General features: G+C 43.3%; 2 protein-coding genes across 2 annotated transcripts; one reads left to right on the forward strand and one right to left on the reverse strand.

Annotated features, from left to right (window-relative positions):
- Positions 1-145: 145 nt before the first annotated feature.
- LOC311237527 (fatty acid-binding protein, liver-type-like) lies at positions 146-1,197 on the reverse strand (the record flags this gene model as incomplete). Its single annotated transcript, XM_084325455.1, has 4 exons — positions 146-196; positions 292-381; positions 544-716; positions 1,131-1,197. The coding sequence occupies 4 exons, from the start codon at positions 1,195-1,197 to the stop codon at positions 146-148; spliced, it is 381 nt and encodes a 126-aa protein (XP_084181581.1).
- Positions 1,198-2,021: 824 nt separating this feature from the next.
- Positions 2,022-24,251, forward strand: thnsl2 (threonine synthase-like 2). Its single transcript, XM_084325449.1, has 9 exons — positions 2,022-2,081; positions 4,331-4,564; positions 6,283-6,477; positions 9,372-9,524; positions 12,579-12,818; positions 13,209-13,357; positions 14,092-14,217; positions 15,270-15,424; positions 22,601-24,251. Exons 2-9 carry the CDS (start codon positions 4,342-4,344, stop codon positions 22,824-22,826), a joined length of 1,467 nt encoding a protein of 488 aa, XP_084181575.1. The 5' UTR covers positions 2,022-2,081; positions 4,331-4,341; the 3' UTR covers positions 22,827-24,251.
- The last annotated feature ends 410 nt before the right edge of the window (positions 24,252-24,661 follow it).

Below are 24,661 nucleotides of genomic sequence, written 5' to 3' on the forward strand. Positions count from 1 at the left end.
TGATTTCACATCTTGGGCTTCTTATGACACTGGGTCCGAGTATGAAAGCCATTTTACTGAGTGCAAGTATGTTGAATGTACAATAAAAAAAAAACAAGTGAAAGTTTGTTTACATTTTTTATTAATCAAAAGCAGAAACAAAAGATTACATGCGCTTGCTTATCCTCTTGTAGACGAGGCTGCCGAGAGTCATGGTCTAGGGGGGAAACAAGACAAAAGGGACATCAATGCAAAGCAGGTTCCTTACACCATGAACCAAAAACCAAGCCATGACTGCAACACAGTACTCACATTAGTGATGGTGTCACCATTCACTTCTGTGACAGAGTCGATGCCCTTGATGTTGACAACCAGCTTGTTTCCAACCAGGTTCACCACAGACTGGAAAATAAAGCAGAGGCACAAGTTAAAAAGCAGTCATCTAAACCCCATTGTTTTGTACCAGTCATCTGAATCTGAATCTGAATTATTCAGACCACTTTCAATGTTCACTTAAACCTTCAGCTTTCCTTAATAGTAAGATAAAAACGTGATTCAACCCACCTTGACCTTCTCTCCAGTCATGGTCTCCAGCTCGCTCTCCTGGCCGAGAGTGAATTCGTTCACCATGACCTTAGTCCCAGTAGTAACGGTGACCTTGAAGTGGTCTCCATTCTGCTCGATTTCAGAGATGCTCTTGATGTCCTTTCCCTTCTGAATCAGCTCGTCTGGTAGACCTGGAAGAAACAAACTCCTCAGAGCGCCACTCTTGGGTAACAAGTCATTTTACAGACAATTTAAGAAGTAATCTTAAATTATCAAGATGGTCAATGTGATTGTAAAGGCAATTGCACTGTTCCAAAGTTCAAAAGATTAGCTGCCCTGTCCTAAAATCACTGTGCAGGCTGCAGGTGTGACGAAACATCTGCACAGCACTCATGACAGTCAAAACAGACATTTTATTTACATCTGCAAAATATTCAAGCCACATTTTATTACAAGATTTACTAGTAAGAGTATAGACCTACATGCATGGGAGAAATATAAAACCCAAAATTAGATTCTGTCATGACTGAGTAGTATAGCTACAACTGAAACAGTCTGCAGCACTACAAACATAAAAAAAAACATGCAGTACAATTCTCACTCACCAATAGCCTTCATAAAAGCCTCGAAATTCTCCTGCGACTCAAGCTGATATTTCCCAGTGAATGCCATGATGAACACAAGTAAAAAGGCAGAGTGAAGAGAGATCAAACGGTTCAAACCCCTTTATATAGCAGGATACAGGAAAATCATTAACTCGCCACTAACCACGCCAGGTGACAAGATTACAACACGTGGCAGTCGTGGCTTCAGGTGAGTTCATTCATTTGACTGGCTGCTGGCACCAGAATCATCGTCAATTTCAATAGGCGACGGAATTACTTCAAAACAGGATACTAGTCTAGACTAGTATCCTTTATTACCGGTGAGTAAATCAGTTATCTACTCTCTGATGTCAGCAGGTGTCTATATATAGAGCCTTCAAAAGGACACAAGTTCACAACCTAGAACTCATGCCAATAATATTGGCAATATCATGTGATTTTGCGTTTTGTGTGCTGTGATTTTAATAAATCAATAGCTGGTATTATTTTAGCGTTGAAACAGCTACTACTGAATCTGCCTTGTGAAGTTGTGAAAATACCATTTTCTGGTTATATTGTACACGTTGTAAACGAAATCTCAGAGGATGGGTATACTGGAATATAGGATTATTATTATTCCCCCTCTGTGTTGACTACTTATTTACACACTCATAGGGCCCTGCTTATTGTTGGGGTATTGTGAAAAATACAAACTACGCGAAACGAGGTCGCACACACAATTTCATCGTCTTGCCCTTATATAAAACAGATTTAAAATATAAATGGTGCCCTTGTCCCCGAATGAGACGGGTTTGTTTATAATGTGGCCAGCAGATGGCAGGCTGCGGCAGATTGTAGTCCTACACACCATTCCCCCTGCTGCCCTTTTACCTTCGACCCGATGTTGTTGTTCCGTTTATGGTTCCATCCACTCAGGCTCTGGCTACACGGATACTGTTATTATCACAGAAGGTTATTAAATCTTTGGAATATTCCTAGAATTTATATTAGCTGGTGTGGAATAGGCCTAAGGGGTCATAACCATGCATTACATGTAAATAATGTCTCATTACAGGTGTTAGATGGGAGTTACGTTACGTCTGTGGTATTTGTTTTTAACTTTATCCCACTAACTTGGAATAAATTACTCTTGGCAACAGTTTGAAGAAAAGTGTCAAATGACACATAATGGGGCCTCGGGGGGATTAGTAAATGGACTAGGGTATGGTCAGGAATCGGATTATATTAATTACAGAATTATGCCAATGTAATACATCAAGGGTGGGTTGCACCAATAAGGATTATTTTTCAACCCGGATTAAACCGAGGTTTATCGTTGAATTATGTTGCACCAAACGTTAAAGTTAGTTTAAAGCTAAGCAATATTTAATTTAAACCTCTCTTTAAATCTCTGTTTAGTTTTTTCTCCAAACCTATATTCACCTGTTTCTCCAAAACGTTAAACTCCTATTTAAATTTTGATCAGTGATTAAACTGACAATTGAGGTGATTTAACTTTTGTAATGGCTGAATTTGAGCCAAAATAAGAGTGTTCCTCTGAGAACGATGAGGAACATACTAAGTGCAATACAATTTTACGATGATGAAAGATATAAAGAGGAGACATTTTAGTTTCTCTGCCAAGCCATGAGTTGACAGAAAGTAACATTAGCTAGCTAGTTAAATGTACAAAAGTTATTATTTAGTTAAAATGAGTGTTAAATATATCTACATTCCAACAGCCATCACTGATATAGTGTGATATAGTGTACTTTTCTTCCCCCACGCCATCAGAACACTGAACACTGATCTCTCCACACACAAGCACACACCACACATCCTGCACTCTCTCACACAAACACACTACAGGTCACTTTAGGGGGAAAAAGGTCACTTAAAAAAAACATAACTATGTTTTTGTATAGTATAGTTAGTATAGTATAGGTATATAGCATAACTGTATATCCAATCCAACTTTATTTGTACAGCACATTTAAAAACAACATGGTTGACCAAAGTGCTTCACAGTATAAAAACAATAATATAGTAAAAAACACAAACACAATGCAGAGTACACAGAACTACAAACAAAATTACAGCAGCAGACTATTTTTTTTAAAGCTAGGGAGAACAAATGTGTTTTAAGAGTCTGGAGGTGCGGTACCAGGCCCACTTGGTCCAAACTTAGCATTGTATTGTATTTTATCTTAGTACTTTTTATCATGTCTATTTTACTATATTCTATTTTATTCTATTATTATTTGTATTTTTTGCACAATCAAGGTGGGCATGGCCACCTTCATTTCACTACATGTCTCGTGTATGTATGTGACTAATAAATCTCTTGAATCTTGGTCAGTAACATGGGTCTCCCAGTCCCTCAGCTCTGCCGTAAATAACCATCAATCTTTCTTACTGCATTGGCAGATTATTTTACCTGTTTAAAGCACATATGCTTTTTGTCAGACCTTTTTTTCCAGTGTGGAGTTCTCTCCTGATTGGATAAAGTGTATTTTCTGTTTACTGCAGAGTGGAGGGCCTGGGAGATCCATGTTACTGACCAAACACTGTGATGGCTGTTGGAATGTAGAGCTATTATTTTAACATGTAGACCACACATTTTAACAAATGAATACCACTCACAGCACCTTTAACACGACAGCAGAGCAGTGTTACAGTTGGCCAGGTACCTACAGTTAGTCTATTTACAATTTTAACAGCACAGTTGGCCTTTTTCTTTTTTTGTTTGCTTGGAATAAACACCCAGCATTGTGTTCTTTTGTCAAGAAAATACTATCATTAAACTATGCTAAAAATGGATTTAATATTGGTTTAAAACCATTAAACTAAGATTTACTTAACCTAACTATATACTGGTTAGCCTATCAAAGTGTCTAAGTGAGATTCTTACATCTCTGAATGGTAGATTTCAACCAGTGCTTGACAGAGAGATACATGTTGTAAATGTAGTCTTTTGAAGGACTCTTTATCTTATCTTATAACTCCTTATTTCCTTATCTCCTTATCCTACCCCCAGAGGTCCACAATGGAAATAAGCCTTTTGGCTTTATTGTGTTTTAACATTGATGATTTTTTAAATGTATGTATGTATGTATTCCTGCTGGGCAGTTTTATATGTATCTTTTATGAATGATCAAATAAATTCAATCAATCAATCAATCTTAACATGAACCATCCCTGCCTCTGTCTCCACTCTGTAGGTCTTGGTGCCATGCGTTACTGCAGCACGCGAGGCGGGGTCCAGGGATGGGACTTCCGGGATGTCCTTTTCTCGGGCTACGCTCCGGATGGGGGCATGTTTATGCCAGAGAGCGTGCCCACGCTGAGCCCCGACACCCTGGGGTCCTGGAGGGGGTTGTCCTACCAGCAGCTGGTGGTGGAAGTGGCCTCGCTGTTCATTCCCACCGACCTGATCCCCAGAGAGGATCTGGAGGGTGAGACTTAATGAGATTGTTCAGCCTTGTTTGATATTAAGTGGTATTAAATACTTGCCGGGGGGTGTAATTGATGCATAGCTTACTTACAGAGTCCCATGAACGAACCCTTCATGGTGCATTGAAGGCAAAGGTTTGAACCATACAGAATGGAAAACAGCAGTCCTCGCACGTTTCTGATGCTTGAATCCAGTCTTGAGACTAGCCCAGTGTGTACATAGTTCTTACACACTGCAGCTAGTTCTAAGACATTATGTATTGGGACTGGACTCTGGATTGATTGATTGATTGATTGATTGATTGATTGATTGATTGATTGAACATTTTATTAACAGATTGCAGAATGGGTACAATACAGTACAGCTCAATACACACATTTTCTTTTTTTTATATACACTTTTTCTCCCCATTTTCTATTTTTCTCCCATCCCAATTTCGTATTATCCAATTCTTCCCTCCCCTGTCTTGAACGTTGCTAGACTATGCCTCCCACTGGTCGGTTGTAGTGAGGACAGAAGCTTTGCATCACGTGTCCCCTCCGGTACACGAGGAGGCAGCCTGTCGCATCGTTTCACCGCAGCAGCTCGAACTCTCAGTGGCGAGGAGTAACGCGTGAGAGGCTCACGCTGCCCCCGCTACTTCCTGCTTCCGCCGCACCGGCGTCACCAAACCGACCTGTAGGAGTCGCTGTCCACAACGTCCAATCCCCACCCACCGTCTTTCCCACCCTCGCTTGCCAATTGTGTTAGTATGAACGACCGGCCAGCCGGTAGCAACGCCGAGAGCTGGGCTCGAACCCAGTGTCTCCTGCGTTAGTGGCGAGCACCTTGCCCACTGCGCCAATCAGCTGCACCAATACACACAATTGTTAAGGGGATGCAGACCAGAGAAAGACTTTCGTCTTGTTTACATCAGGGTCCCCCATTTTCAATTCATCATAACATATATTACATACATGACATACAGATAGACAGTACTGTTACATCTAGACATTTATGACATACCATATCTACAAATATACAGTACTGTTTGTGAGTACAAAAATAGTCTAAAAAGAGAGTATATACATTTGAGGGGGAATAAACTGTACATTGGAGGAGGTTGGGTAGGTGGGGGGGAGGGGGGAAACTGTACATTGGAGGTGGTTGGGTGGGTGGGTGGGGGGGGGGGGGACTACATTGGAGGGGTTTGGACATTTACAGGGGCCAGTTTCGAATTGCAGTCTCCCGTAGGTGCTCTTTGAGAGTGGTTTTGAAGGTGGGTAGTGATTCGCATTCCTTTACAGCTGTGGGTAGGGCGTTCCACATTGTTGTAATGCATAATTGCTGTAATTATGTTTTTATATCTGGATATAAAGTTGGATTACCTATTATTATTACACCGATATCCTTGTGTCTACTGTGTGAGTGGGCGGTCAACTCTCCTTTCCTTTCCTTTGAGACATTAGGGAGACTGTGAGACAGAGTTGGGGAGACGCAGGAAAAAAGGTTCTGACAGGATTTGACTGCAGGCCCAGCAGGGGTCCCGTATATGGTTGTAGAGGCGCAGGTCTTAACAACTACACCATTTCTGGACACCCTTGTGCCCTTCCTGATTTTTATGTGTAGTCTAGACCCCCCCACCCCACTCCAACGTAATATTATCTTACTCTTGTCATTCTGTAAAAAATTACATTATCTCTTTCTTTGTCTCTCTCTGTCCCTGTCCCTGTCCCCCAGCCTTGGTGTCTGCAGCCCTGTCAGGTTTCTCGGTGCCCGGGGCTGTCAGACTGGCCAGGCTCAAGCAGGGTCTGTCGGTCCTGGAGCTCTTCCATGGAGACACGCTGGCCTTCAAGGACCTGGCCATGACCTGCACCGTACGCTTCCTCGACTACTTCCTCCGCAAAGAGGCACGCAGAGCTGTCGTGCTTGTAGGTAAGAGATGAACATAAAGAAGGTGTGAGTATTAGCACTGCTTTAATAAATAATTGAATAATAATATATATACTGTAGGTTTCTTTTCCCTAGACAGTGGCCTCTGCTCTACTAATCGAACAAATGAAGAGTTAAGCCACAGTAGATTAAATGGTCATCTAATTAGATTAGATTAGATTACATTTATTGTCATTGTACAAGTACAGAGTGTTACGAAATGAAGTTATGTAATATATAAATAATTATATAATATAGTGTGTTGCAGTATAATGTGAATATGACAAATGTATATACAGTATTATTATATACAGTGGTATGAGTTTGAATACACTGGGAATAAACCAGTCTAGCCAGTGGTTTAACTAATGTGAGTACCGGGTATGTATGGATACAGTATATGTACAGAATATATACTGTAAGCGACTGGGTGGCGTAGCGGAGATTGCGCTCGTTACCAATGCAAGAGACTCCGGTCTCGACTCCCCGAGTCAGCGTTGCCTGCGGCTTGGGCCAGTCGTCATACTATCTCAATTGGCAGAGGTAGCGGGTGGAAAGTCGATGGGTGGGGATTGGACGTTGTGGACAGCGACTCCTACAGGTCGGTTGGGTGACGCCTGTACAGCAGAGACAGGAAGTATCGGGGGCAGCGCGAGCCTCCCACGCGTTACTCCTCGCCACTGAGAGTCCGCGCTGTCTGGTGAAAAGATGCGACAGGCTGCCTCCTCGTGTACCGGAGGGGACGTGTGAATACTTTCCCCAAGGTGGTTGTCCTTCCGCGTTCGGTTTGCACGGCCTGATTGGCCACTGCCGCTTCTCTCAGCGCCCAATCGCGTTAGCCCTACTATCGCCTAACTCGCTACCGCCGTGCACAATATACTAAAACTAACTATCGCCTAACTCGCTACCGCCGTGCACAATATACTATTTATATTGATGTGATGTCGATTGATATGAATAGCACGTTATGTTAATATAGAGAGATGAAAACAATACGTTATTTATATTGATGTGATGTCGATTGATATGAATAGCGCGTTACATTAATATAGAGAGATGAAAACAATACGTTATTTATATTGATGTGATATCGATTGATATGAATAGCTCGTTACGTTAATATAGAGAGATGAAAACAATACGAGGAAATGGGCTACGTTAATATAGAGAGATGAAAACAATACGAGGAAATGGGCTACGTTAATATAGAGAGATGAAAACAATACGAGGAATGGGCTACGTTAATATAGAGAGAGATGAAAACAATACGAGGAATGGGCTACGTTAATATAGAGAGAGATGAAAACAATACGAGGAAATGGGCTACGTTAATATAGAGAGATGAAAACAATAAGAGGAAATGGGCTACGTTAATATAGAGAGATGAAAACAATACGAGGAAATGGGCTGTGGAACTGAAGGACTTGGGCTGTGGAACTGAAAGCTAGGGCGTAACGCGATTGGGCGCTGAGAGAAGCGTCAGTGGCCACTCAGGCCGCGCAAACCGAACGCGGAAGGACAACCATCTTGGGGAAAGTATTCACGCGGAGGGGACACGTGATGCAAGGCTTCTATCCTCACTACAGCCGACCAGTGGGAGGCATAGTCTAGCAACGTTCAAGACAGGGGAGGGGAGAATTGAAGGGGAGAATTGGCGATACGAAATTGGGATGGGAGAAAAATAGAAAATAAGGAGAAAAAGTGGATAAAAAAAGAAAGAATTGGGGCGTCCCAGTGGCGAACCACATAGCGCGCTCAGCCGCGACACGGCCGACCCGGGTTCGACTCCCGAACCCGTCGTTATTTGCCGAATGTCTTCCCCCCACTCTGTCTCCCATTCCTCCTCTGTCTCTCTCTACTGGACTGCCCAGTAGCAATAAAGCGATAAAACGCCAAAAAAATAAATCTTAAAAAAATAAATAAATAAAAGAATATATACTGTAGATACATGTATATACAGTGTGTACAGTGTTATTGTACATTGCTATCAAACTGTTGTATGGATAAACTCTGAATTAGATATAATGGTATAATGAAGGTTGTTATGAGTACAGTGTAAGACAGTTGTAGGCAGTAGATAAGTATGAGTTAAGTATAGACAACAGAGTTCATACGGTATGAGTTAAGTATAGACAACAGAGTTCATACGGTATGAGTTAAGTATAGACAACAGAGTTCATACGGTATGAGTTAAGTATAGACAACAGAGTTCATACGGTATGAGTTAAGTATAGACAACAGAGTTCATACGGTATGAGTTAAGTATAGACAACAGAGTTCATACGGTATGAGTTAAGTATAGACAACAGAGTTCATACGGTATGAGTTAAGTATAGACAACAGAGCCAGTAATGATGAAGGTGTCTTTATTCAAAAAAATTCATACAATAAAAACAAAACAGAAAATGGTGAAAGAAAAAGTGAATGTCATTTATAAATGCTGTAATAACCAATTTCCTGTTCTGTCTTGATCTCAACTTTATGGGCCTTATGAGAAAACATGCTGACGCATTGGAAGACAATTAAATGAAGATGATTAGCGGAATTTTGATCCAGTGTATTCTTTTCTCAGCAGCATACAGCTGCTGATGTTGACACTAGGTCCAGGATGCTCAATAAAGGAGATGTAGGGCTTCTCAGTAGTCACTATCTCTTTATCAGCTCTGCCTCCATTGGTGTCTCCCCACATGACGGCTCAGTGACCACCAGGGTGGAAGGTGCTTGGCCCGGGGCAGAGCTCTAGCTTTCTGGTTCCTCACATCAGCAGCAGCAGATCCAGTGGTTGTGTCACTTGAGTTGTCATCCAGATCTTACATTGAAAAGATTGCTCAGGGCAGTGCTTTTGTGTTTTGCTAGAAGCAATATGACTCAATTATCTTGTGGCGCTAAACCTCCAGGAACATCTGGGGACACGGGTGGCTCGGCCATCCAGAGTGCGAAAGGCCTGGGTGGGGTGGATGTGGTGGTGGTGTACCCCCGGGGACGCATCACGCCGGTCCAGGAGAAGCAGATGATCACCTGCTTGGAGGACAACATCCATGTGTTTGCAGGTAAACTAGAAGGAGCCAGGCAGGTGGTGGAGGAGTGATCTCCAAATTTATTTTATATTGTTCTTAATTCCTTAATTTCTCTTTCCTTACTGGTCTCAGAATGGGTGTTTTATTCGGCAGACAAGAGATTGCATTTGACAACATTTAGTCCCTGAAAACCATGTGAAAGTTGAATGGGAAAATAGAATAAGGCCTCAAAATATGTGTCTTCATTTGCCCATTTCTTTTAATGTTGACTATAAAAAAAACAGACATAGTAAGGCTGTCAAACACAAACAAGTGGTTGGTTTTGATCAACTTCGATGACACACCTACATTTCTTATGCTTTCTATCTTTTTCCACATCATATTCCATGTGATGTTTTAAGTGGCTGGTTGGAGGTTCTGTTGTATTTTACAATAACAATTTAACTGTTAAACTCAGAATATAGATATAGAGGGTAACGCTTTACAGTGGCTTTATTCCAGTCTATTAACCTGTGTAACTTGGAAAGGCAATTTTCTCACAATTCTATTTGGTGACCATCATAGGCGGCTGGTGAGCCGAACATTAGTGGAGGCTATGCCAAAATCGTTCCCTTTTTCTTTTTTGCTTGCGCACGCTGCGTGCACCTGCAAACGGTGCTGTCCATGGTTCTGAATTCATACAATACACACACCCAGGATACTACAGCGAGCCCCAGTCATTTCATATAAAGTGCAAATTAAGGTATCCAAATTATGATTAACCATTGTCTTACCTTAATGCAGCAAAATGTGACATTTTGTCTTGGCATCAATGATCTTTTCTGCTTTAAGTTTGTCTGTGAGATCACTTTCAATGTGAAGCAGACTCAGAGTTGACTGTCTCTCCTGGCGCATTGTTGTTCTTAGCCAGTTTCGGATGCAAAGACTGTTCATAAGTTGCGGTGCCGACGGCAATGAAGGAAACTTTTTTCGTAATTTGGATCTCATCATGCTTTGAAAACAATGTACATACAGTAGCTCTAAAAAGTGTCCACGATTTGATGAACTCTGTCTGACTCTCATCATGCCCTCGTAGAGCAAGCCCTTGTTTGCCAAGATAAAGCAACATACAATAGCCTCAGGTGATCCGGTGTTATGCCCAGGGGCTGCTGCTGGCAGCTTCTGAATTACTTTGTTTATATGTTGCCTTGATAAAAGACTGTATATCCATTTAGCTTTTTGAAATTTGACTCGAAATAGCGCGCTCATGGTGTTCGCTACAAAGCAATTGGCGGGCGGAAATTTGGAATGCAGATGTTCACAAAAAAATGCTTTGCTGCGGGATCAGGATGTGATTGGCTACATTATTTAACCTGAGCCTACCCATAATCACCAGATTCTCACCAGGGGGCTGCAGCGACAACACACACACACAATATAGTTGCCTATATAATGCTGCGCACATATATTATATATCATTTTCAAAATTCCCAGCATAACATTTGGGTAGCCTACTCTAGCCTTCATTACCCGCCGCCTATGGCCCAGGGGCAGGGCTCGCTGTGGCTTCACGGATGCGATCTTCTTAATTACTTTTATGATCCTTTGCCTTGAAAAAAGAACGTATATCCATTTTGCGTTTTGTGTGCTGCGGCCGTCGCTGGTGTTAGCTACAAAGAAACTGGTGGGTGAAAATTCAAATGCAGATGTTTACACAAACTTTTGCAGCGTGATTGGTTACTGCCTGTACATGGAATGTTAAACGTCGCCACCTACCCATTGACACCTCGGCCAGCCTGACACCTTGGCCGGCCCTTGCTTAATTGTCACCAGCGGGCTGCAGCCCAACACACACACAATATCGTAGCCTAGGCTGTCTATATAATGCTGCGCTGCAGCCTGCCCACATACAGTATATTATTTATATATACATTTCAAAATTCCCAGCTTAACATTTGGGTAGGCGTTAGTGCACTGCAACCTTGCCCAGGCCCGACGGGGCCCGGCCCGGCCCGGCGGGTTCGGGCTGGGTAGGGCTTTTTTTTTAATAAATAATTCGGGCTCGGCCGGGCCCGGGCACCGCCGTTTTTTATTTTTATTGTTTTTTTATTGCGTTTTTTTTTTTTTTTCATATAACTAGGGTTATATGATAACCTTCGTTTTAAGATTCGCTTTCTCTTTTGCGCCAGAGAAACATTTGGATGTAATTACTGCAGCGCGCAGGGAGAACTCAGGGGACAAGTTCAACTCGATTGGTTGTGTTGAAATATAGCCAGTTGGCGAACGTTTTAATTTGTTCTTGGGATGTATGTAGCCGGTTTTGTTAACGGTGTTCAACGCGTTGCTGACGTTGTGGTGAGTGATGTTTACTATTTGCTGGGTCGCGACTCGCTACTTGTTTTGTTGTGATTTTCATTACGTTGCTCTGCTCGAAATCTGATTTCTGTTTTCTGTTTTCTGTTTGTTTGACTGAGTAGGCTATTGTGTGTCGTGTGTGTGTGTGTGTGTGTGTGTGTGTGTGTGTGTGTGTGTGTGTGTGTGTGTGTGTCAAAGAAGATTCTATAGCCTTCAATACGTTTTACGAGGCTGATGTGTGAGTCAGTCTATATAAGCGAGCACTGGGAGAGACGGCATTGCGAAACAGGCTATGTAAATGCTTCTTAGTTTTGTTTATTTATTACGTTCATATAAAACCGTGTTTCGAATATTTAAAACAAATACAAAAAAAATTATATTTTAATAATAATAATAATAATAATAATAATAATTTTTTTCGGGTTTTCACTCGGGCTAGGGCTTAAAATATTATTTACAGTCGGGGCTTATTTTCGGGCAGGGCCTGAAGTTCACGGGCTCGGGCAGGGCTCGGGCAGGGCTCGGGCTTTATTTCAAGGCCCTTGCAGACCACTAGTAGGCGTAGCCTACCCTAGCCTTCATTACCTGCCGCCTATGGTGACAATTGATATTCAACAGAACCAAATAGCTGGCGTGATTTCCGGTATTGCCAGAAAGCTGTCGGTATCTTCTTCCCAACAGAACTCAATGTGTCCAGGGGAGGGGTCATGGGTCAATGTGGCTGAAAATTATGGTACCGTGTTTCTCCCGTAGCGGACGGCAGCTCGGATGACATTGACGTGCCCCTGAGGCGTCTGTTTGCTGACCAGGAGCTTGTCCAGCGCCACGGGCTAATGAGCCTCAACTCCGTCAACTGGTCCAGAATCATGGTCCAGCTGGCCCACTTCATCTACGCCTACCTCCAGATGAGCGGAGTGGACCGGGCCCAAGCGGGGACTCCCCTGCCTCATCTTGAAGTGGTAGTGCCCACCGGAGGGGCGGGAAATATCGCAGGTGAGAAGAGTCATGATGTGGTTTTCTACTACCGTTTGGTTTTTGTTCAATTTGTTTAATACTGTAGGTACACACATTTGATGAGATTCAGTCAGCAATAATTGAATATTTGCAATTAAAACCTGTTCAGGTGCAGTCCTCACAACAGTTATTACATTTTCATCATGTCAAGAACAACATTTCTCCACCTTTCACTAAAGCAAAGGCCTTGCTGTAGTACAGTAGGCTATGGTACCTCAGTGAATACAAAGAAAGCAAAGGGAAGCCGGCTTTTTAGAAGGTTGAGATGCAGCCAAATTTGTCTCTCTCTCTTTCTCTCCCCCCCCCCCCCACTGTACCTCTTTCTCTCTGTACCCCCCCTCTCTCCCTCTGTACCCCTCTCTCTCCTAGCCGGTTGCATTGTGAAGCAGATGGGGGTGCCGCTGCGGCTTGTTGCCATGGTGAATGCCAATGACATAGTGCACAGGACAGTGCAGAGCGGCGACTTCTCCATGGCAACCGATGTCACGCAGACCGTGGCCCCGGCCATTGACATTCAGGTGCTGCTGTGAAGAATGGAGGGTTAATTCTGTGCAAGTAGCATATGTCTTGTATATTAATGACTTGCTTAAAGTAGTTGTCTGAGTAGTATATGCATGTCTAGTACAGTAGTAATGTGACCTTTGATTATTTATGTGTAAGTGTGTACTTGAATGACTATAGCCTACTTGTGAGGACATTTTTGCCAGTCCTCCGTTTTTTTAGGGCCAGGTTAAGTCATACCAGAAGGAATAATTTCAACAAAAGAAACCAAATAAAGAAAAAAAAAACACTAAAGATAATCTTTCTTTGAGAATCAGTTACTAAGAAGGTTGGCCAAATTGAAATGCCCCTTTAAAGGAACACGCCAGATTATGGCAAATGCGCTTTACCATCTTCTCCAGAGTCAGACAAGAAGATAGATACCAATTTCCTCTCTGTGTGTTCAGTAGAAAGATATCTGGCTGAAACCTAGCCTAGCTTAGCACAAATTAATGGAAGAGGATACGGACCAGGTAGCCTAGCTGTTGGCCAAAAACACCCCTCCTGGAGTTTTAAGCTAGGCTAGTGGTCCATATCTGCTTCCAATTAATTTGTAGTAAGCTAGGCTAACTTGCATGTTCCTTTAACGTTAGGCGTATTTCTGCTTGGGGTCAGGTTTATGGAATAAAGGTAGTCATTGGGGTCCTCATGTATATGTAGAAGAATACAAATATGTCTTGTGTCCAGTGTGTCTTACATTTGTTGACCATAGGACCCGTACAACATGGAGCGTGTGTTCTGGCTGCTGTGTGGTAGAGACGGGGCCTTAGTGAAGAGCATGATGGAGGAGTTCCAACAGTCTCACAGACACACTCTGCCTGAAGCTCTCCACAAACAGGTATAAATGGATAACGATGGCATTCATAGAATTATACTGTAGATGGAGAGATTTCACCTCATATCGGACCTGCCGTATTGTGGTCCATATCAGGATTTGGGTTTAGAGCACTCCTATGTCCATATGACACACTGTGTGATGATGAATTTATTTGCATACCCTTCTGAGGGACACACACAACCGTGCACTGCACATGCTATTCACCATAGGGGTATGAGAATGTCGGCCATCTTCAGTACACCTGGAGCAGGTAGGGGCTCCAGTGCCTTGCTCAAGGATACTTCTTCAAATACTGTTGTGGGGGACAGCATGTGACCTTTTCATGACAGGACAGTCTCTATACACCAAGGGTATCATTCCGCCCCATATGAGTAAAAGCTAGATCGAGAGAGTTTCCAAAACGACCTCGTAACAGAACATTTCCTCTCAATTTGTAGTTTTTAAGAAGGTTCAGTGCTAGTGTCACGTCATTCTAGAAGGTTCACTGCTGATTTTATGTCATACTGCCTATAACAAAGCAACATGGGTGCCAATTTTATGCAAATTGTATGCCTGTCTATTTTATGTCTACTTTACTGCTATGAAGCACTTTGGGCTGCAATTCATGTATGAAAGATGCTTTATACAAATAAAGTTTATTATTATTAATAATTTATTATTCTTTTTTTTATCATACTGTCATTCTTCTTTCTGTCCTCCATCACTTTTCTATGGTTCTCTCTAATAGCCTCACTGGTATTTTCTGGGGTTCTGTTTATTAACCCATACTTTCTGCTTTCCCCCCCTATCATTCCTACACATGTCTCTGGTTTGAGCTTTTCCTGGTTTTGTGTCTCACTCACTTTCTCTGCCCCCCCCCTCTCTCTGTGTGTCTCTGCCCCCCCTCTCTCTGTGTGTGTGTGTCTCTCTCTCTCTCTCTCTCTCTCTCTCTCTCTCTCTCTCTCTCTCTCTCTCTCTCTCTCTCTCTCTCTCTCTCTCTCTCTCTCTCTCTCTCTCTCTCTCTCTTCTCTCTCTCTCTCTCTCTCTCTCTCTCTCTCTCTCTGTGTCTCCAGTTGTCCATGGTGATGACAACAGGGACGGTGAGTGACGAGGGGATCATGGAGACTATGAGGAGGTGCTGGGCGGAGAACCGGTATCTGCTGTGTCCTCACACTGCTGTGGCTGTATGGTACCACTACCACTGTCCTCCCAGCTCTGGGACTAACAGGTGGGACACGCACGCACGCACGCACGCACGCACACACACACACACACACACACACACACACACACACACACACACACACACACACACACACACACAGATGATGAGCAGGGGTACACATTATCTAACCTTAGAAATCTCTGTGTTATATTTGATCAGGCTATCTACTTGGACCAACATATCAAAGTGTTGACCTGTCCATCTTTCTTCCATTTAAAAAAGATTGCCAAAATCAGGTCTGTTTGTATCACAACCTGAGCTACAGTTGATCATTCACACGTTTATATGCAATTCCATTTTCACCTGCCTCAGCAAGTCATCCCAGAACACTGCTGCAAGGCTATTGACCAGGTCCAGCAGGTCAAGTTCAAGTTTCAAGTTTCTTTATTATTTATCACAATAAAATACAGATATTTTATGATGAAATGCTTGTTTCTGTATGAGCCCCTGAGAGTGTGCTTCATACAGTAAAAAAGTAAGTAAAAAAGTAAGTAAGAGTAAGTAAAAAGTAAGTAAAGAGGAATATTCAATATACATATATACAATATACAATACAGAGTAAAATAAGTAACAGTGAGGTACAATGCAGAAATGAGGTACAAAACTTAGGGTAAGGTGCAAATGCAAATGAGGTATGAATGTAGTGAAAATCTATTTAATAATAGATACATATAATGTAGTGTTAAAGTGAGTAAAGTGAGTGTTAACTCGTTGACCGCCGGGGATTAGACGGGGCCTCGTTCTAGCACTGCCACGATTTAAAAGATAGGATTGCGTCACCTTGTTTGTAGAGCTATAACTATATTCTATATTATAGCTATGGATACAATACTATGGCCCATTTGACATCACCTATCTATCGTTCAATATGTGAAAAAGAATTAATTCATCCATCCATACGTTCCCGTGTTATTGTTATGGTTTTTGCTTTATTTCACCTTTCTGTGAGGGACAGCTGTCTATTTCGTCTCCTGTGAGGGATAGCTGTCAATCCCTGGGCCCCGTTCCCCGTACCTGGCTAACTGAGTTAGCCGGATAATTTTCAGCATAGCTTGACTTAAGCCAGACCTTTCCATTCCCCGACGCTCGATTGTCTAAATCACTATGACACCAGATCAAAAAGTTTGAACCTGGTCGAGGGCAGGGTTAAGTTCAGTTAGCTGGATGAACTATGGCCACACCCCCGCAAAGAAATCCCAGCTCCCTTCCTGAAATATTTCTCACAGTCTAGATCCCATTATGCCATTCTGAATTATGTTTTTGTGCTTCGTTTGAAATGTAAAATAATAGGTCTGCATCTGCAGTAACGCTGATAATAAATCATATTCAGCCTATGAATTTACTTTGTCCTATATAATGCACGTCATATTTATACGGATACGGCGCTCGCGAGTCGCGACACACACAGTTATTTTAATAACGGACTAAACGGATCATTGCAAATGTGAATCCCGCTGGGATATTTTTTATTAATGAAACCTATCGGGTGTTTGGCTCTGATTAGTTTAATATTCTTCGCTGTGTATTTGCTTAACGGAGCACCCGGATGCGTTTCATTCAAGCTGAAGCGTCTATGCGCGGATTGTGGATATGAATTATGAGGAATCTGAATCTGTGGAGTATTTAATTGTATCACTGTGATAGTGTCACACGTTATTGTGATATTGTAACTGGGATTAAAATATATGAGGAGATGCGCTGTTTGATGGATTTGATGACGTGACGTGACTTGATAAATTGAATGAGCCTTTGACGTTTTTGATGAATGAATTTGAGAAAATGCATTTATCTGATGATGAACATGAGGTGTCACTGGTATAAACCAAATGGTAATCAATTCAATGCATGTATGGATTAGGTCCGAAACAGATTAAAACCTGATTAATAGTGTAACTGCAAGCCTCCCTCCAAGCCTCTCTTTGGAAACCATGTATTTATATAGTACATAATACCTAAGCACATACAGATATCCTCATGATATAATTCGTATCAATTAGATATACTATTTGGGCTTGTTTTTATCGTTATTCTGAAAGAGCTGAACTAATTATTTTCGCAAGCAAGATCTCATTTGATTATTCATTCCATAAGCCTATAGGCCTACTGCCAGCAGGCATGCCCATTCTGCAATCTGTTAATAAAGTTTTAAATCAATCAATCAATCAATGCCGTTAGAAGATCAGGATTTCTGCTATCGACTGTCTTTTCAGCTGAGGCGGGCGCGCGCAATTATCCTGAGTCTCAAGTCTGGTTCAAATGAACGAGACTGAATCCACCTTAGAGGAACAGGAAAATCCCGGATTCAAACATCGGGTTAATTGAATCTGGATAATGGGACTCTTGATCGACTTAGTTGAACCAGGTACGGGGAATAGGGCCCTGGTCTCTGTGGTTAATTGCCTCATGGGTCGGCAGGTGTGTGGGCTTGATTGCACCTGATTAAGTGCAGCTGTGCCTATGGTAAAGCTGAGTCTATTTAAGTTTGAATCTGTGTTAGCTGCTTTTTCATTTCCTAGTGTTGGCTATCCTTTTGGTCACGCTTATTATATTGAAGTGTAGTGCTGATCTCTGATTCAGAATTTAGCCTTTATTTGTAGTCATTCTTGTTTTGGGCTACTGGCGTTATTCTACACATAAACTCTCTTAGTGGAGGTTTATTGTTTTATGTTTTCAATATAAACTCTGTTTTTAGGAGTTGCCTTTGTGGCCTATTTATTTTTCTACAATACATTTATACATTTATTGAGTGTCGTCCTGTTTATTTTTTTTTATTTTTTTTACTCACCTATGACTATGTGCTTCCAACGCATTAAACCTATGGAGTCGCTCACCTTGTTTGCAGGGCTATAACTATTAAAATATTATAGCTATTATGCAATACTATGGCCCATTTGACATCGAGTATCTATCGTTCAAGATGTGAAAAAGGGATATTTTTTCCATCCATACATTCCCGTTTTATACCGTGGTGAATATAAGTATGGATTTAGAGCGGTTTAGGGTAATTCCTGGAAGGCCAGTAATAGGCTGCAGCGCATATTATACTTAATCCATTGGCATTTCGTCCCTATACACGCTACAATTAAATATTCAAATGCATATGATCGATATATTATGTTTCATCATGCATGCATGAAAGGGGGGGGGGGTCGTTTCTGATTAATTGATTGTCAATAACGGCATTCGTTAGTACAACAGCATACACTGATCAGGGCGATGGCGGGATCATCCCTATGTTCCCCAGGTCCTATGTTCCCCGATTGATTGATTAATTGATTGAACATTTTATAATTTTTTATTATTTTATTAATTATTAATATCCGCCTTGTTTTGAACTGGTTAAGCTTAGGCCCTCTTTCGAAGTTGGTTACGGTTAGAGTTTGGAATCAGGGCTGGTGGTGTCTCTCTACGCCCAAACAGCGCGTTACGCTAGTTCTGCCTCTAACCTCTTAACAGCCTGCAGCTTGCTAGCATTATCCAATTCATATCAATCGAAATAACGTATTGTTTTCATCTCTCTATATATTAACGTGATTCCATCAACACAACATAAATGTTCAAAACACGACAAGACAGTTTGCATCACTTCCCACGGTTCTCGGCACTTATTCTACCGGTAGTGCGGTAGTTGTTGCCACGGTATTGGGTCTTTGGGTGAATACTTCATTGGCGGGGAAGAAGAACACTGATAGCGGTGTGTGGACCGTCCTGCGAGCCCCAGGCCACCGTCCCGCGAGCCCCAGGCCACCGTCCCGTGAGCCCCAGACCACCGCCCCGCGAGCCCCAGGCCACCGTCCCGCGAGCCCCAGACCACCGCCCCGCGAGCCCCAGACCACCGCCCCGCGAGCCCCAGACCACCGTCCCGCGGCCCCAGGCCACCGTCCCGCGAGCCCCAGGCCACCGTCCTGCGAGCCCCAGACCACCACCTTGCGAGCCCCAAACCACCGTCCCGCGAGCCCCAGGCCACTGTCCTCAGGCCACCGTCCCGCGAGCCCCAGGCCACCGTCCCGCGAGCCCCAGACCACCGTCCCGCGAGCCCCAGGCCACCGTCCCGCGAGCCCCAGGCCACCGTCCTCAGGCCACCGTCCCGCGAGCCCCAAACCACCGTCCCGCGAGCCCCAGGCCACCGTCCCGCGAGCCCCAGGCCACCGTCCCGCGAGCCCCAGACCACCGTCCCGCGAGCCCCAGGCCACCGTCCCGCGAGACTTGTTTCCTGTGCGCCTAAAATTCTACCTGGTCTCGTCCCGTGGGACGGTGGCCTGGGGCTCGCGGGACGGTGGCCTGGGGCTCGCAGGACGGTCCACACACCGCTATCAGTGTTCTTCTTCCCCGCCAATGAAGTATTCACCCAAAGACCCAATACCGTGGCAACAACTACCGCACTACCGGTAGAATAAGTGCAGAGAACCGTGGGAAGTGATGCAAACTGTCTTGTCATTTATGTTGTGTTGATGGAATCACGTTAATATAGAGAGATGAAAACGTTATTTCGATTGATATGAATTGGATAATGCTAGCAGGCTGCAGGCTGTTAGAGGTTAGAGGCAGAACTAGCGTAACGCGCTGTTTGGGCGTAGAGAGAGCGTACGTCAGTGGCCAATCAGATCGCAGAACCCGAACGCGGAACTGCAAGTTTGTTGGTAAAAGACTACATGCGTACTGGCCATGAGACAACTCACATCATACCCATCCTATGTTCCTTACACTGGCTTCCCATTAAATTTAGGATTAATTTGAACTTACTTGTTTTCACATATAGAGCCATGCATGGTCAGACACCTGTGTACATCTGTGACCTGATTAATCCATAGTTCACCAGCAGGCCACTGAGGTCTTCTGACCAGGGCTTACTGGTTGTCCCTCACTCTCGACTAAAAACATATACGATCTGCAGTCTCTGTTAACACTTTCTATGCCACTCACGAGTTTTCTCGGAATTATTAATATCTCGTTGAAAGCCACTCACGAGATTTCTCTGATTTTTTTATTTATTTTTTTAGCGATCTGAAATCATAATGCATCACGCGAACCTACCCTAGTCTACCCGAGCGCCGCCGGCGATCAGATGTGGAAAAAAGCGCCCCCTATCGTCTCCCAGATGACATAAGGGATTTTGGAATGGACTCAATGAAAATGGATGGGGAAAAAAATCCTGTACTCCACATTTTCCAGTCCACTGATGCAGCCGGGGTTATCGGAGTTCATTCTGGATCCTCTGAGGAATCATGTGTACTACTGTATCACGTTGGATCTATACACTTATCAATTTTTTCGAATGGTGATCAGGAATTGGAATATACCAGTTGGATACCATCTGATAAGGAATCTATGTTATCAGTGTTAGGATAATCAGACTCATTTTGATGAAGATATAAGCTGTTTTGTGAAATGTCCTCTATCGATTTCACTGTAAAAATCCAAGAGGAAATGAACACGGCGATTATCCGTGCGCGGCTCGAATGTGCGTGCGTGCACGTATAATATTGATCATCTAGCGTTTATTTGAAAACTATTCATAAATAGGCCGACAAATATCAACGTTCTGGAATATTCCAGTAAAAGACGATTATCATAGAATGGTCCAGAATGGACTGTTTTTTTACCTCAAAACGGGTGCTTTTCAAAATGCTCTCAAGCGGAAATGAAGCGATAAAAAACCAATCTGCCTTGACAGCACTGACTGGAAAAGGATTCTTTGATAAGCGACGGGCAGATTAGACACATAGCCATAATTTAAAACATAGATTAGGCGATATTAAGCGTAACATTGGCGCCGATGGTGGCATTCAAGAGCTAACTCTGGCGCCACCTCGTGGCACTGAAAGTGTTAACACATTTTTTTTTTTTTTTTTTTTGTGGCTTTTTATCGCTTTATTGCTACTGGGCAGTCCAGTAGAGAGAGACAGAGGAGGAATGGGAGACAGAGTGGGGGGAAGACATTCGGCAAATAACGACGGGTTCGGGAGTCGAACCCAGGTCGGCCGTGTCGCGGCTGAGCACGCTATGTGGTTCGCCACTGGGGCGCCCCTCTGTTAACACCTTAAAAAGCAGCTGAAGACTAATTTATGGCCTTTGTCTTTTAATTTTTTTTATCTATGTTTTCTCCCCCTATTTTCCCGTATTTCTCCCATCCCCAATTTTGTCGTTATGCCAATTCCCTTCCTGGTCGTTGCGTGCATTTTCCCCTCACTTGCCGGCCTAGGGAGGGTTGAAGACTATCACATGCTTCCTCCGATACATGTGGAGTCAGCCAGCCACTTCTTTTCACCTGACAGCGAGGACTCTCACTGGGGGAGTGTAACGCGTGGGAGGATCACACTACCTCCCCCAGATCCCTTCCTTGCTGAGCAGGCACCCCGACCGACCAGTAGGAGTCGCTGTTTACAACGACCAGGATACATACCCCACCGGCTTCCCACCCGCTAACACTGCCAATTGTGTTCGTAGGGACGACTGACCAAGCCGGAGGTACCGCTGACAGCTGGATTCGATCCCAGAGTCTCTGCGGTGGTAGGCGAGCGCTTAGTCCGCTGCGCTACCCAGCCGCTCCGGCCTTTGTCTTTTTTGAGTGTTGTGAAGCACTTTGTGACTCTTCTCTGTGAAAGGTGCTATACTAACTACTTACTTACTTACTTACTTACTTACTTACTTACTTACTTACTTACTTACTTACTTACTTACTTACTTACTTACTTACTTACTTACTTACTTACTTACTTACTTACTTACTTACTTACTTACTTACTTACTTACTTACTTACATTATAGTGTTATTATAGAAAAAATACAATACATTTATGCCTGTTTCCAGGACCCATGGGCAGCAAGTCAGTGGGGCTCCCACTTTTAGGCTAGATAGTGAGGGCAGGTCTTAACCCCTTGGGCTACATGTGGTTCTAGACGTGCGTGTCTGAACCACTACACTAGCTCTGGGTGTCACACATACATTGTTGCGTTGACGATGTACGATGGCTACAATACTTATTTGATGCTCCCAAAATACTTTAGACATTTGACAGCGTTTAAATCCCAGATTGGATCTTTGTCATCATTACTTAGATATCTGTGGTTCACCGTTTGTCTCTGCACCAGAGAAGGGGAGGTGCGTAGCATTTAGTACAGACTTCTGCTATGGCTACGACTTACCCAATGAACCGGTGACTCATCCTCTCCGTCCAGGTGTTACATAGCGACAGCTTCTCCGGCCAAGTTCCAGGCAGCGGTGCAGAGAGCAGGACTGACCCTGGACCTGCCCGAGGCGGTAAGGGCGCTGGACAACATGGCCACCCGCTGCCAGAACCTGGAGAGGAGTCCAGGCTGGAAGAAGGATTGGGAGGACAGGCTGAGAGAGAGCGTCCTGTCTATAGGCTCCACTAGGCAACGTGGAGGAACTTACTACAGCTGAAGATCTATAGTTACACCTACATTATGATTCAGAAAGCTTTATGGCCCGTCCAACATTTTTATTGAATATTCAGCATATGCTGCTTTTGGGAGTCCACCCAGTGATCAAATTCATAATCTAATGTTTTTATGTAATTGTTTGTGCACAGAATTGACCGTTTTAAAGAGATTGTTTCACTACATTTTATCTGTCCAGCTCAAGAGTTGTGGTTTTAAATGTGAAATTCGTGTAATTGGCCTTTCCGAGCTTTATTTCCGACGGCTACTTTTAAGTTGATAATTTCTTTTTTTTTTTTACTTAAATTTTTATTAACATTTATAGACAAACAACACTTAGACAATACTTACAATGACATCCATAACACAACAATGCACTAACATGGGCCCCTTGAATATGGCTGCGTTCAGCCTCTCAGACCCCCATAAGGGGGATCCCCCCCTCCCGCCATCCACCCCCAGAAACAGGGCTCCCCCACATCCCAGGTCCGTCCCACGCGGGGCCGAGCACTCAGCGACACGGGTCCCTTGAATTTAAGTGGGCCAGGCTCAGTAGAGGAGAGAGGGAAGGTACCCCCCACCGAGCCAAGCCCCTACCTCCCATGTCACCAAGCACCCCACCCCACGCATAACGACCCCACTCTCCCGGGCCAAACCGCGGACCCGAGTTGATAAATTTGTATCTGTTCTCTCTGCTGGCCGTGGCCATTGTTGAGTGTTAAAGGTGCAAATGTAACCTTGAGAGCTGTTGTAATTGTGAAATAATGACCTATGACATGAGATGAGATCATGGTCTCTTCCAAGTATACAAGTGTAGCGAGTGAGGGAGGAGGTGTACAAGTACAGCACGAGTAGATTATATCCTCTATTACACAATCTATGATTTACTTTGTTGTTACCTTGTTCCTCTGATCTTCTTCCCCTTAGCCTTGGGTTTCCTGAAAGGCGCTATACAAATCCAAGAAATTATTATTATTACTAGCGGAGGCTATAATATGGGGAACTGCAAACAACCTTAGCTGAGACATTGATTTTACTGATTGATTTAATATTTATTTAATTTCTAGTTGTGAATCGGTTTGCTGACTTGGTGTCAGTTTCCCTGGAAGTCTGAGTACTTTCTTATCTGGACTCTGTAGATTATATTAGTAGATGGGGCCTTTTAACTGCACGTGACCTCCTGTACTCCCCAGCCTCTAGGCAGGGACTTTGGTCTCATGCGAAGACACAGGGAAGATGTCGCACACTGTGTGATTCAGCAGCTTTTGGTCTTTTGCTGCATTTGTTTATGGTCAGAGATGGAAGAGGGAAATGTGCCATCTCTGACCCACGTGTGTAAAAGCATGGATGCTCACGGTGAACTTTTTAGGCAATATTTTCCTACAATTTGCACTAAAAAGACAATTTACAACAACATATAGCTTTTTTACTTACAAATGTGCTCATAAAACAGCTAATTACAACATTAAATGTTTATACAATGTGAGTGACCATGTTAAAATTATGTAAAATGACACTGAGGCTTGAACTGGGCGTTGAAAAATTAAACCAGTTTGCGACTTGGAACTCAAGAGTTTATGTGCCGTTTTAATAGATTCTTCCTAGTATGAAGTCAGAATTTTCTACCTTTTTTTTTATCCACTTTTTCTCCCCATTTTCAATTTTTCTCCCATCCCAATTTTGTATATCCAATTGTTCCCTCCCCTGTCTTGAACGTTGCTAGACTATGCCTCCCACAGGTCGGTTGTAGTGAGGACAGAAGCCTTGCATCATGCGTCCCCTCCGGTACACGAGGAGGCAGCCTGTCGCATCTTTTCGCCGCAGCAGCTCGAACTCTCA

The sequence above is a fragment of the Notolepis coatsorum genome, assembly GCF_963971535.1.
Source record: "Notolepis coatsorum genome assembly, chromosome: 11".
NCBI classification, from domain to species: Eukaryota; Metazoa; Chordata; class Actinopteri; order Aulopiformes; family Paralepididae; genus Notolepis; species Notolepis coatsorum.